General features: G+C 45.0%; 1 protein-coding gene across 1 annotated transcript; it reads right to left on the reverse strand.

Annotated features, from left to right (window-relative positions):
* Positions 1 to 1,858: 1,858 nt before the first annotated feature.
* On the reverse strand, positions 1,859 to 15,048 carry TLDC2 (TBC/LysM-associated domain containing 2). The gene is made up of 6 exons (XM_067467108.1): positions 15,016 to 15,048; positions 14,746 to 14,913; positions 13,666 to 13,818; positions 4,559 to 4,654; positions 3,716 to 3,789; positions 1,859 to 1,994 (listed from the first exon to the last, which is right to left on the reverse strand). The coding sequence occupies exons 1-6, from the start codon at positions 15,046 to 15,048 to the stop codon at positions 1,859 to 1,861; spliced, it is 660 nt and encodes a 219-aa protein (XP_067323209.1).
* Between the last annotated feature and the right edge of the window lie 205 nt (positions 15,049 to 15,253).

Genomic DNA, 15,253 nt, shown 5'->3' on the forward strand with positions numbered 1-15,253 from the left:
GTATTATAATATCTCTCCCACCCATGATAGTCTGTAGCAAGGATCACTAGTGCTTGAGTAGATCTTGTGAGAACTCCTCAAGCAGTGCATCAAGAAATCAGAGGCAGAACAGTAGATCGACCATGCATTTTTCTTCATTTCAGAATGGAGAACAGAAATTCGGGATTCTGTTCTCTGCTTCAGGTAGCTTCAGAATAGTACATTTAGTTGATAGGTGATCTCTCACAGCATAGCTCCTTTCCTTGATTATATGGGTTGTGTGTTCTCATTGAGAATTTTACATAATAGAATCATACTTAAGGACGAATAATACAATACTGAAATCTTTTAATGGAATTTTCATGGATTTTTAAAAATCTTGAATGTGTTTCCAATTCAAACCACGTTGCCAATTTGTGCTTCCCTGACATGGCTGCATTTGCCACAGCAGGAAACATAAACATAGTTTGGCAAACTAAGATCGCAACTCAGGAGAGAATCAAGGCACATGTTTCTTTGTTTCCCCATTAAAAAATTGTATGACTGGGTGGTGAGTGCAGCACAAATGCAATTCAAGAATCCTATTTGGCTTGTAGATCTGTGCTCCACCCCCATTGCTAAACTTCTTGATTCTTTTGCTTGAACCAGTTAAATATTAATTTTTTTAATAAAAAAAAACCATATTCCTATGTAAGCTAAATATACATTTTTGAAGTTTGAATTTACTTTCTTGAAAGAATTACTGTGAAATATATCTTGCTAGATTTCTAGCGTCTCTTGCTTTGATAGAAACTCCTGTGATCCATCATTAGAACTGCAGTATGTTGTCCTTTGTGAAATCAGTTAAGGTGACCTCCAAAACAGAGGTATTTTTAGGGTCTCTCTTCTTTCCACAATTGAGGAGATAGGCATTTTAAGAAAAGGAAGTACATTCTAATGAACCAATTTAAGTTTGGAATTATACCAATAAGTGCTGATGTATGCGTCCCTTAGACTCAGCTCAGTATTTTAGTTCTGTTTTTCTCTTAGGGCAAGGATGATATAAAGAAAAATCATATGCCCCCAGATGCAACTCTCAGTATTCTTCAGTGATAGCATTATGCTATGAGTTGCATTTGTTGAGCAACAGAGTCATATTATCACACAACTAGAGAGCACTCCTAAGAAAACTTGTCCAGAGCTTTCACATTCTAGTGCCTCTGGTAATCACAGGATATTGTATTTTCCTGCCACTTAACAGAATCAGGAAGAGTAAAGAAAGGACAGTAGTGAACTCCATTGAATAAAGCTTTGTCAAGAAAACCCTACAATAAGGTTGATGTAAGTCAGTGTCAACATGAAGGTACATAATAGCAACAACAACAATAGGAAGCTTAGTCCATCGTTTGATAGATTGGATCTGCACCTCAGTAAGGTAGGTAACATGTATGGCAGTGAACTGTCCAGGCTCTTCCTCTAATAAAGGATTGCAAATATTTGTATAGTGTACAACGTAACTATTAGAAAAGCTTTTCTTGATTTTATGCGGATTATCAGCCATTCTTACGCTGGAATGAATAGATCAAATGGCAAGTTTGAGGCAGTGAAACAACTGACCCACCTAGCTCATATTTCTAGGGCCATAACACTAGAAAATAGCATTGCTAACTTGAGGAAGGGAGAATATTTGAGAAGGGACTAGACCATGAGAAAATTTGTGGGATGCTTCAATATTTGCTTCCTGTTCAATTTATAGACAGACAGGAAATCTGAGACAGGTTGATGCTCCATTGAAGGGAAGTTGTGAATCCACACCAAGAGGAATACTCCATTAAACCTTGATCCCATTGCACTCACATTGTCCACACCATGGGAAGCTTGAGACATTTTTCCCTTTGGTTTAAGAGAGTGCCCAAATTTCCAAATCTTGGATGAGGAATTCCTCTTTAGGAGATAGAGCCTCGTTGTTGAATGTCTCACAAGGATGACTTCCTCCATGGTTAAGATCCCCATCTAGCCACAATCCAAATTTGCCACTGTAAAATAAGTGGAAAAAACACTGTATGAGGTAATCTTCTTTATTCTGACAGGCTTTATGATGGCTCTTCCAACTGTGTATATAACCATTCATGGTAGATGACAAACCCTTCTGTGAATGATCCAAGTGACATCTCCCAGGGGAAACATTCACAGGTTTTCAAAACAGCAATGATAGATTTTAAAGGAATTAAAAAAAATGCAGAAAAGCCTTCCACTCTCCCCCCCCCCCCCCCAATATGGCCTCCATTCTTGGAGAAATCACAATCACATTTTAATTTTGCAAATTAAAGCAATTAAAAGGTTGTTATTTATGACAGTCACATGTTAGAACTGAATAAAGATAGGGAGCATAGGTTATGGAAACTTCCTTTATAGATCAAATTACTTTCACCAACTTTCACCAACTCAAAATGTGAGTTCTTGACCCCAAAAGAGATAACAAAACATCCCAAATATATATGTTGGGATATCATGGCAAGAGAAATATCTCCTACAAAAAGCAGATATTTATGTGTAACAACTAGTTATGATGCTACACAATGAATTGCAGCCTGACTTCCTCATCTCCAAGAAAAAGCAGCTGCTGCTATTAATAGTCTGTTCTCCATTTGCTTGAGAAATAGCTGGCTACCATTTCCGTCATCTGTGATGTGAGTGATCTCTGGTACAACAAGTAGCAGAACCCTGTTGCAATTGCTCCTCATACCAGAGATTGCTTGATGGGTGGGAACATCAGCTGCAGAATTCAAAATGATCTTAACAGATTAGAGAGATGGGCCAAAACTAACAAAATGAAGTTCAGCAGTGACAAATGCAAGATACTCCACTTAGGCAGAAAAAAATGAAATGCAAAGATACAGAATGGGAGATGCCTGATTCGACAGCAGTACGTATGAAAAAGATCTTGGGGTCCTCATGGACAACAAGTTAAACATGAGCCAACAATGTCATGCAGCAGCAAAAAAAGCCAATGGGATTTTTTGGTCTGCATAAATAGGCGTCTCTAGATCCAGGGAAGTCATGCTACCCCTCTCTTCTGCTTTGGTCAGATCACACCTGGAATCACACTGTGTCCAATTCTGGGCACCACAATTGAAGGTAGATGTTGACAAGCTGGAATGTGTCCAGAGGAGGCCGAATAAAATGATCAAGGGTCTGGAGAACAAGCCCTGTGAGGAGCAGCTTAAAAAGCTGGGCATGTTTAGCCTGCAGAAGAGAAGGCTGAGAGGAGACATGATGGCCATGTGAGGGAAAGTCATAGGGAAGAGGGAGCAAGCTTGTTTTTTGCCCTGGAGACTAGAACACAGAAGAAAGGCTTCAAGCTACAGGAAAGGAGATTCCACCTGAACCTTAGGAAGAACTTACTGACTATGAGAACTGTTCAGCAGTGGAACTCTGCCCCGGAATGTGGTGGGGGCTGTCTTTGGAGGCTTTTAAGCAGAGGCTGGATGGCCATCTATCGGGGGTGCTTTGAATGTGATTTTCCTGCTTCTTGGCAGGGGGTTGGACTGGAAATCAATCACACTGGCTGCCGCCCACAGAGTAAGAATTGGAGGACTTTTACATTACAGTCCCCAAATAGGGGCTTTACAGGGATCATGAATATGAAACAATCCCAATGGCTTAACTGGATTACCCACTTGTATCTGACATAAATTATTATCATGTTCAACAAACTATTTTCCCCACAAAATTAGCCACCTTTCAAAGTACATACCTGCCTCCACCAATTGCTAGAGCATCTGCATCTCCTTTCATGAAGAAGGTATTTTTACCTGTCCATTTAAATACCTGGAGTAGAAGGGAGGGGAAAAAGCAAATAGTTGAGATAAGCTTCTTCAGACTAAAGGAAGGAAACAATTGTTATGGTACGTTCAGATGTTTTGAAGACATATGAAACTTCCAAATGTGCACCATTCCTTCAAGACTATACTAGCGTTTTGTACAAATTTGGTGAGAAACAGAAAACCTATGTCCTTTAAGTAGAATGAACAATGTGGGAAATCTCTATCTGACCCAACATTTTCTTTGCTCTTATCTCTGATTAGTGATACCAAATAAGTGGACGTCGAAATGTTGGGTTGTTGCACAGTAGGAGCCAAACTTTCAAGTTGATATTCTTAGCACTTTCTCCTGAGAAGACAAGCATAACATTGCATTTTATATGCTTGGTGTGGAACTTTTTTAATTGATAAGAACTACATTCATCTTCTGTCCTTTGTTTCATCTACTGAAAACCTTTCATCTTATGACCATAAATTCTTCCTCATCCCTGTATTAAACTCCCACATATCTGATTTGGGAACAAGATAAAGCTGCAAAGTGCCAGAGTTCCATGTTGCAGGAAAGCAATGTCTCGGTTCTAACATAGAAGCATCCCAAGTAATGATTTGCTATAACAAGTGATGCCAAATGGTGGTTCAGAACCTTACAGTGATAAGGGATCTTTATGAGGTGGCCAGTCTACTATCATGTCAAATAATTGGGAAGCAACATTAGTAAAACTATGAACACATCCTAGCAGATCCCACACTTGGGAAAATAGCATGGTTTTGGTCACCTTTAGTTGTGGAGTGAAGGAGAAGAGAAAGTTTTCTCCATTGCCATAGAAGCAGCTGCTGACATGAATGGCTGTGGAAGAAAAGGCACCAAATATCTGGAAAAGATGCAAAAGAAAATTATTTTAAGGTGGAACTACAAAATGGAAGTTGGGGAAGTTACCAGTACTCATGGGATAGGGGGCAGTATGGGGTTAGGGAGGGGCTTGGCAAGGGTGGCGGGTGGTGATTGGATGTTTGGGTGGCAGGGGATGATTGGATGTTTATTAAACTGCACCACAACTTTGAACCAATGGGCGGTCCTAAACCGAACCCCTTTGACTGTATAAAAAGGCCACATGGCTTGAGGCCTGTGTCGTTTTCCACCAGGTGCCATGTTGCGTAGGAGGCGACCCAGGCAGCTGCTTGACTTCTAAGTAAACTGCTTTCTTGAAAGAACCTGACTGCCTGTCTTGTTGTTCCTGCGCCCGCCGATTTTGCAGCCTAGGAAAGGGGGTCAGCCACTTCATTTTTGGTGACCCCGACGTGATTACTTTGAAGGGCCGATAACAACAAGGCAGGCCCTGTTGGCAGGCCGATTGCTGGTCCGGGACCGGGACTGGAGGCAACCACCGTGAACCGAGAAGAAGGGGGCCCCCGACCGCCGCATAACCGGTTGCGGTGCTTCCCTCTTTGGGCCGGGCCCGAACCAGGACAATCGCAGTCGAAAAGTTCGCAAGAAACCAGTCCAGGGAGGATCCAGGTGGAAAGTCCAGGGGCGAAGGTTGTTCCGACGTCTTCAGAAATCTGGCAAGTATAGTGGTCAAGTTAGACACTAGGGAACACACACATAGGGCCGGTACCGGGGGAAAGGAAGGGTGATCACTAAGTTTCCCTGAGGGAGGGAAAAGGGAGGAAGGACTGAAAACCTTGCGGTTCCTGACGTATGCCGTTGAGTGTCCGGGTGCTCAGGCCAAGGTGGAAGGTCCGCGTAGGAACCATGGGTGGGGGAGGTTCTAAAAAGGACACCTCATTAGGATGCATGTTGAGGAATTTTGACAAATTTGTGGCGGCTTCAAGCCAGGCCGATCCAGAGGATTTTAAGGACTATAGGTTGAGGAATTTATGCACTAATGAGTGGCCGACTTTTCCATTTGGGTGGCCAGAAGAAGGAACTTGGGATATAAAAAAGATTAGGCAGGTTGAGGCCTATTGTGCTGAACATCATCCGGATCAGCTCATCTACATAGATGCGTGGGATACTGTAGTGACTCAGAATCCGGACTGGGTGCAGCAGTGTAAGAAGCTTAGGTGTATGGCTATACGCAAAAAGGGAGGCCAAAAACCAGCCAAGATCTTGGAGGCAGATACAGAAGAAGAATGGCCCCAGGCGGTTCGAAGGAGGATCCCGGCGGGACTTCCAGGTCCTCCACCTCCTCCTACGGCCCCTCCGGCGGCCCACAACTTGTCCCCAGGACAGTCAGTAATTGCAGAATTTGACCCTCTTGCTCCGCCAAATATGGGTCCGCCGCCTTTGCCACCTTATGATAGCACTCCCTTGAGGCCTACTCCATCTGGGCCTCATGGGGACCTCTCTAAAGAATTGCAGAAGTATGTGAATCGGAGACTGCCCAGTGATGCAAGCCCGGCTCTTACACGAGCAAGGGAGGCTTTGAAAAAAGGAATAGGCGCAGATATGCCTACTGGGGACTTATTGGGAGAATTCCCGATAAGGGAAGTCTACGCCTTAGGACAAAACGACGCAGTCCAATCCCTCTTTCAGGTGGTCCCATTTACTAGCAGTGATCTCTTGAATTGGAAGAATTCCACACCTCCTTACTCAGAACAGCCGATGGCAATGGCAAATCTCTTAGAGACAATAATGTCCACCCATAATCCCACTTGGAAGGACTGCAAACAACTTTTGCAGGTCCTCTTCACTAATGAAGAAAGGAGGCAGATTTTAAATCAGGCAAGCCTAATTGCCCAAGAGGTAGAGGGGAGGCCGGCCGCTACTGACGTGGCCGAATGGGGACGTCAGCAGTTTCCCCAAGAGGTAGACCCGCAGTGGAACTACCAGGAGGTAGCCCATCGCCAGAGGTTGAGTGTTTTCCAGGGGATTTTGGTGAAGGCCGTAAGGCGAGGGCCCCCGAGACCAGCCAACATTTTAAAAATCCAGGGGATACGCCAGGAGAAGTCTGAATCGCCCACAGCATTTCTTGAAAGGTTAGAAGAAGCATATAGAAAATACAGTCCATACAATCTGGACGATGATAATGGGAAACGTGCGATACAACAGTCATTCATTACTCAGGCAGCGGATGACATTAGAAGGAAGATACAGAAACAGCCAGGGTTCATAGGTAAATCTATGACTGAGCTCCTGGCCATAGCGGACCAAGTCTATATGGCCAGAGATCAAGTCGAGGAGGAGAAAAGAAAGAAGGACAGGAAAGAAGGGTACAAGGTTTTGGTTAATATGATGGAGAAGCCTGAGGCGCCCAGGGGGCGGGGGCGTGGGAGAGGCAGAGTACGGTTGGACTGGAACCAGTGTGCCAGATGTAAGAAATATGGGCACTGGAAGGGACAATGCAGGGGACAGGAGGTAGAGGGACCAGTCCAGAAGGATATGGGGGGTCGAGGAAGAGGTAGAGGGAATGGTCAAGGAAGGGGACGCGGAAGCTACGTCCCATTCCCCAGGAAGGAGATAGCAGCCGCCATAGTCTCAGAAGAGAATCAGTGGGTGGACATGGAGGAAGAGGAGGAGGAATGAAGCGGCCAGGCTCTTGTACTGCTGGATCCCGGGGAGCCGATGGTCAAGGTTAAAATCGGGAACCAGCAATTGGACTTTCTTGTAGATACTGGGGCAGAACGGACAGTAGTAAACCAAATGGTGAGCCCCCCCACAGATTACACCACTCGAGTGGTGGGTCTTTCTGGAAAGATGCAGAGGTGTCCGTTTCTGCAGGAAAGGACCTGTAACCTAGCAGGTCATGAAGTAAAGCATAGACTATTGTACCACCCAGATTGCCCAGTGTCCCTATTGGGAAGGGACATTTTGAGTAAGCTCCAAGCGCAGATTCAGTTTTTAGAAGGGGGCCAGATGGAATTGACTTTGCCAATGGAAGAGGAATGGAGACTGATGGTTGCAAAGGAGGGGAACCCCGGAGGCAGCTCCAGTATACAAGAGTGGCCATGGGATAGGACCCCAGCGGTCTGGGCCGAGGACAATCCACCTGGGCTGGCAAAGAACGTACCCCCGTGGTGGTGGAAGTTAGGAGAGGAATGGGACCCGTTAGAAAACCCCAATACCCTGTGAGTAGGGAAGCATCATTAGGAATACAAAAGCACTTAGATCGCTTGATTCAACATAAGATTATAGTACCTTGCAGTTCTCCGTGGAACACTCCTCTTCTTCCAATTAAAAAATCCAGGGTGCCGGGGGAATACCGCCCAGTTCAAGATCTAAGGGCAGTTAATCAAGCTACAGTCCTATTGACACCAGTAGTACCAAACCCATATATTATGATGAGTTTGATCCCACCATGGACTGTCTACTTTTCAGTATTGGATTTAAAAGATGCGTTTTTTTTGCATCCGGTTGGCTCCAGTGTCACAACCAATTTTCGCCTTTCAATGGGACTTGCAGCAGGCAGGTCAGAGGGCCCAATTTACCTGGGCTCGTTTGCCGCAGGGCTTTCAGAACAGTCCGACGATTTTTGGGCAGGCATTGGCCAAGGATTTGGAGGACTTTGAAATTCCGGCCACAGAGGGGGTGTGGCTCCAGTACGTAGATGACCTTCTGATCGCTTGTCGCAGTAAGGAGGGTTGTCGGCACTATACTTTGAGGATGTTGGAAGCCTTAGAGGAAAAGGGCTATAAGGTTTCGAAGAGGAAAGCTCAACTCTGCCAGACAAGAGTAAAATATTTGGGGTTCGAGATAGCAGATGGACATCGTACGTTAGGAACAGAAAGGAAGGAAGTGATATGTGCCATTCCCACCCCCACCACTAGGCGACAGGTGCGAGAATTTTTGGGATCTACAGGGTACTGTCGTCAGTGGATCCCTGGGTATGCCGCAATTGCCAAACCTCTATATCAGGCTACGAGAGGGGGAAGAGAAGACGCATTCAAATGGACCCCGGGGTGCCAGGAGGCGTTCGAGAGACTGAAGGAGGCTTTGATGACTTCGCCGGCCCTCGGACTGCCAGATGTGGAAAAACCCTTTGTCCTATTCGTCTCTGAAAAGGATGGAGTGGCTATGGGTGTCCTTACACAGAAATTAGGATCTTGGCAGCGGCCGGTAGCATATTTGTCTAAGCAGTTAGATACAGTGGCCCAAGGGTTGCCCCCTTGCCTAAGGGCGGTGGCGGCAACCGTCGACCTGATCAAGGAAGCTAGTAAACTGACCGTAGGACAGCCGCTGACCGTAAGGGTACCACACCATGTTAAGGCATTACTAGATACAAAGGGACCTCGATGGCTCACGAATGAGAGATTGACTAAGTATGAGGGGGTCCTGTGTAATAATCCAATGGTGACCCTTGAAACCTGTGCCTCCCTAAACCCGGCCACCCTGTTACCTGTCCCAGGGGATGAAACAACTCACCAGTGCACTCAAGTGATGGAACAGGTATATTCCAGCCGGCCAGACTTAAAGGATGTGCCGTTGTCTAAAGTAGACTTGACCCTATACACTGATGGTAGCAGCTTCATTGAGAGTGGTGAGAGGCGAGCAGGATATGCTGTTGTCCAGGAGGGAGGGGAGGTCCTGGAAGCAGAGCCTCTACCTCCGGGGACCTCAGCTCAAAAGGCGGAGCTTGTGGCCTTGACCCGAGCTCTACAGTTGGCGAAAGGAAAGCGGGTCAATGTCTACACAGATTCCAAGTATGCATTCACCACACTGCATGCCCACGGGGCATTGTACAAGGAGCGGGGACTCCTAACGTCGGCTGGAAAGGGCGTAAAGTATGCGGGTGAGATTGTAGCTCTCCTGGAGGCGGTCTGGGATCCGGATCGGGTAGCGGTGATGCACTGTAAGGGCCACCAAAGAGGGGAAGATGCGGTCACAAGAGGAAATCGCCAGGCGGATTTAGCCGCAAAGGAAGCCGCTCGGCAGGGTACTGTACAAGGAAGGGTGGCAGTATGTAGAACCGATACTTCCCCTTTAGAAAGATTTCAATACACAAAGGAGGAGGAGGAGTGGGCTCTCACAGAAGGAGGACAATGGGAAGATTCAGTGATCGTGATGCCAGACCACCGTGTCTATGTTCCTAAAAACATGGCATGGCACATAGTTCAACAGGCACATCATACTACACACTTAGGAAAAGGTGCCCTAGCGAAACTCCTCGAGAGACAGCTATACATCAACGGGCTACACAGTCTGTCCAGGGCAGCCGCCATGAGATGTTGGACATGTGCCAAAAACAATCCAAGAGAAGGACCTTTGCAACCTCCTGGGATCCAGCATACTGGGGGAACCCCTTTCGAGGCACTGGTTGTTGACTTTACGGAGATGTCCTCTCATCGGGGGCTCCGATACCTGCTGGTGTTTGTAGATACTTATACCGGGTGGGTAGAGGCCTACCCCACCCGAACTGAAAAGGCTGTCGAGGTGTCCAGGGCCCTCCTAAGAGACATTATTCCTCGATTTGGAATACCCCTGCAGATTGGCTCAGATAATGGCCCAGCTTTTGTCCATAAAACCATACAGGGATTGGCCGTCCTGTTAGGAACAAAGTGGAAATTGCATTGCGCGTATAGACCTCAATCATCAGCTAAGGTTGAAAGGATGAATAGGACTTTAAAGTCAGCAATTTCCAAAATTTGCCAAGAGACTGGGCTACAATGGCCAGTCGCCCTGCCAATGGCATTGCTAACAGTCAGGTGTACTCCGCACCGGAGGACAGGACTGTCTCCTTATGAAAGGCTGTATGGGAGACCTCCACTCAATTTGAGAAACATTTTAATGCAAGGGGCAGAGGCCCATGTAGTAGGAGAAGAGCAAACGGAGGGACAGTTACGAGCTTTGGGAAAGCAATTGGAAAAGTTAGCTCAATATGTTGCAGATCTCCATCCTCCTTATCCTACCACACCCCTGCATTGTTTTTCACCAGGTGACGAGATTTTAGTAAAGGAATGGAAGATTGACCCTTTGGGGCCAAAGTGGAGAGGGCCATATATGGTGATATTGTCAACCCCAACCGCAGTAAAAGTTAGGGAGATTAAACCCTGGATTCATTATACCCGCATAAAGCAAGCCCCACCTACGTGGAGGGTAGGAGGAACCGATCCGAGTGGATTAAGACTCAGGATTGTCCGGCAACACCCTAAGGGGACAACAAGGCCATGAAGCTGACCCCTTCGGGAACAACAGAACGCCGTTGGTCAAGTATGTCCCAGCGTGGCCCACCGAAAGCATTCTCCTGGAGTTGGTGGAAAAATGTCCTCATGGGAAGGAGGGAGACTAGAGGGCCGGTGGGACGGAGAACGGTGTTTGGGTTTATAGTGTTGTTTAGCATGTTTGCACCGACCCTTGGGAATTGGTTTACTCTCCATGCCAGCGAAATGTTCAAGGTACATGGGAAAAATGTGACACTGATTTATGAGCACCCCCGGAGGGTGGGGGATTTTGCCTTTCTCCCTGATGTGTTTAATGAACCCCAACCAGTCTTAGACGACTTATACCGAATAAACAATAATTGGCCCCCAGGGCTATTTACTAATGTTTCCAATAGGGCGGGAAACGATAGGAGTACATTGATTAGATTCCGAAAAGCCACCAGGGGTTTGTGTTTCTGTTTTGGCACAAAAGAAAAACAACCGAATTTTGCCAGGGGGATACAAAAGATTTTTGATGAGATGGGGAACTATAGTGCCTGTAGAGATCGTTTCTTTCTCCATGGTACATACAATTACTCATATCTTAATGACACTAATAATCTCTCGGATTTTCTAAATGAGTCCGAATGGAAAGAGATATATCCAAATTTTCAGTACACTTCCCAAGTAAGAATCTTTCCGGACCCCATAAATGTATGGTGGATAAGAGATCCCAACTTATGGTTTTTCTTTGATAAATGGGCTACTAAATACCATCCCGGGAAATATCAGTGTGCCGGCATAGGATACCTGACTTTCCCAGTCCGGGTTTTACACCTCACAGGAAAGATATCCGCCGGACCCCGAGCACGGAAAAAGAGGACAACTTACCAAACAGGGCCTCTAGGGGCAGGGTGCTCGGACGAGGTTATAATAGGACAAGGTTTGTCCTATTCAGAGGGGGCAAGGGTGATTGGAGGATCATTCACTGGGACTCTGACACTCGGGTCCTATCCAGGGATCATCTCTCAGGAAAATAGGAGGAGTATTTTAGGCCTCACCTGTAGATTGGAGAAGAGTGTAAACGCCACTGGGGAGATTGTAAGGGCCTTACAGACTGAAGTTGAAGAGTTAAGCCAGATGATTATGCAGCAAAAGGTAGCTCTAGACTATTTGCTGGCTGCAAAAGGAGGTTTCTGTAAGATGGTGGGGCCCCAGTGCATAGTTAGGTTCCATAACCTGAACTCTACCATTCAGGATGATCTTGAAACGTTACACAACTTAATAAATGACAATGTAAAAGAAGATCTGGGATGGTCCCCCTTCTCGTGGTTAACCGATTGGTTGCCCTCAGGAACATGGATAAAAGAAATATTGATGATTTTTATGCTAGGCTTGTTTGTATTTTTCATTGTACTATGTTGTTCTCCCATAGTCATGCAAATGTGTACCAAATATATGATTCAGACCCCAACGGTGGAAAAAGTTGCTATGTTTCAACCCAGTAAGACTTGGAGGGATCCATAAAATGTTTATATTGTTTTACTCAAATGATAATGTCATTTTCACATTTGTAGAACTGTTAAGATGGTTGTTTGATATTTCATTATGGTCTACTGGAAGCTTCTCCAATTTCCCTAGAAAATTGGACTTCCGAGGTCGGACGGGTTTTGGGATAACAAAAAAAAAAAAAAATGGGGGAATAAGGTGGAACTACAAAATGGAAGTTGGGGAAGTTACCAGTACTCATGGGATAGGGGGCAGTATGGGGTTAGGGAGGGGCTTGGCAAGGGTGGCGGGTGGTGATTGGATGTTTGGGTGGCAGGGGATGATTGGATGTTTATTAAACTGCACCACAACTTTGAACCAATGGGCGGTCCTAAACCGAACCCCTTTGACTGTATAAAAAGGCCACATGGCTTGAGGCCTGTGTCGTTTTCCACCAGGCGCCATGTTGCGTAGGAGGCGACCCAGGCAGCTGCTTGACTTCTAAGTAAACTGCTTTCTTGAAAGAACCTGACTGCCTGTCTTGTTGTTCCTGCGCCCGCCGATTTTGCAGCCTAGGAAAGGGGGTCAGCCACTTCAATTTCAAATGGCAGGAAAGCATGCATAGATAGTGAGCTACTCAACCATAACTAACTACAATACAGTACTTGCTATTTCTGTCTTAGGTTGCTACCCAAAAGTCACGGATTTCCTTCCAAGTTCTAGCAAACCTGAGAATTGTGATAATAAAGGGCACTATTGGTCATTAGTCTAAACCACTCAGCAGAGAAATACATATATTTTGTGATTGCTCTGCTTAGTTTTGGCACTCTTCCTAGAAAGGGACAACCTCATAGGCAGGTAAAGACCCTTGATGACTGACTGTTCATGGGGCAATACCTTGAACACAATGGGCTGCACTGTCTGTAATGATTTTTATTTTCTTTTTTAATGCATATGTTTCAATTCTATTGATAGATTAACTAAATTTTTAAAATGTTGTATGATGCGAAGTTTTAGCTATGTCTGTATTAACTTTTGTAAGCCACTGGGTGGACTGGAGAAATGGCAGAAGACAGGAAAACAGGAAGATAGAGAAATAAAAAATATAGCAATATTTGCATGGCCAGATTTTGAGACTGTGCAATCTAGTTCTTTACTGAAACTTCAAGGTCCACCACCCTAAACCAGGTGCAAAATAATGGCTCAAGTGGGAAAAAGCTTTGGGCAAAAACCTCATAGTTGCAGATGTTAATTATTTTCCTTTCACATGACCATCATATAGGAAACAGTTGAGATTTGTTGTCCTCTTCCTGCTTACCTGGCCATCAGTATCTCTGATAACCAACAACACAGGGGAAGCCAACTCACTCATGCTCCGATACATAGACTTCAGGCTAAACCCATCCCGTGCGGTACAGTAGATGAGGTTCCACGGGTGTCCTATCACTCGTACAGGTAAATGTGGTGCAAGCTAAAGAAAGCATATAGAGAAGATCATATACCTCACTTTATCCTCTTGATAGTCTACCTACTTCTTATACCAGGGTGGACAACACCAACAGGACTGGGGAATAATTATCTGCCACTAAACCCTGTTAGGAGTTGCAGGGACTGTCAATGCAAAAATAAAACAATTCTGGAAATTTCCAGCAATTTACTTCTGGTTTTGAAAAAAGGTTGAATGATACAGGTAAATTTACTAAAAGGTAAATTGCTGTTTAGGAGAGGAAACTTCTTTAAGGCTAATCTGGAAGTATTGAGGAACACAAAAACAGACTTGAGAGCCACATGAGTCTCAGGGCCCCGCTTCCTTTGGCCTATTCATATATCACAGTATACTCCACCCACTCATTTAGTCTCTTCTACTCCTCAACTCAGTTCATCTTATGTTGAACAGCTTTGTCCTTGGCTAGGAGGCCCATTCCATTAGGAAGAATGAGGCAGACACCTCAGGCAGTAGAAATGGGAAAAATGCAGACAGGATAGGCCTGCATGAACAACATGCCCTGCCCAATGCCTTCAAATTTACTCTTCATTACAGAGAAATATATTGTCTTGTCACTCATACTGAAATAAAATTCAGCTGCTGATCAACTGCTTTTATGTATGGACTCCTGGAGCGGGACCACAGGCCATCTTGTCCTTGATTTCAAACAGCAAAATATTTTGGCTGTAAGTCCCCTTCACACCTTTATCAGCTTCTGGAAGCTGTTTATCCACAAGTGAGCCATTGTTTGAAAATGCTATTTCCATCCTACCAAACACTTGTCTGTTGGGTTACTAAGGGACAGAAATGCTCAAGAAATTTGTAGAAGAGTTCATCTCATGCAGTCCATCGAAGCCTCAACATTAAGCTTTTCCCAGTTAGATACATTTTCCCAGTGGGCAATGGATTTACCTTCTGTATTTCTTCTAAGTGCATTATGTTGCTTTGTCCGTTCAGCACAGGCTGATGAAATTCTTCTGTGAACAAGGCTGGGTCATCTGGGTTTGTCCTGACTGGGTCCTCTTCCTCTTCAGATGAATCTTCTGACTCTAGAGACAGTGCTTCCTCTAGCAGGTTGGGCTAGTGTTAAGGTTACACACATTGTTAGAAAATAACAACAACAACTGTGTTTTCCTGCTCAATCCACAAAAATATCTCCCAATATAAAGGGAAATATTTTACCTGGTGGTGGTAAACTTCAGGTTTCAGGGCCATAGGTGTAGCTAAGAATTCTACCAAATTATTTTTTAGCGTTGGTGTAATTTAAACCTTCAAGTTGAATATTTAGAAAGACAATTCAGGGACCTAAAAAGGGGGGGGGGGATAAATGTACCAGGTGAATGCAAACACAGCAAATTTGTGAATGGTGACAAAATGATTTCCAATATCTCCCTTTTTGTTATGCTACAAATTTGGGTGT

The sequence above is a fragment of the Anolis sagrei genome, chromosome 4 (assembly GCF_037176765.1).
Source record: "Anolis sagrei isolate rAnoSag1 chromosome 4, rAnoSag1.mat, whole genome shotgun sequence".
NCBI classification, from domain to species: Eukaryota; Metazoa; Chordata; class Lepidosauria; order Squamata; family Dactyloidae; genus Anolis; species Anolis sagrei.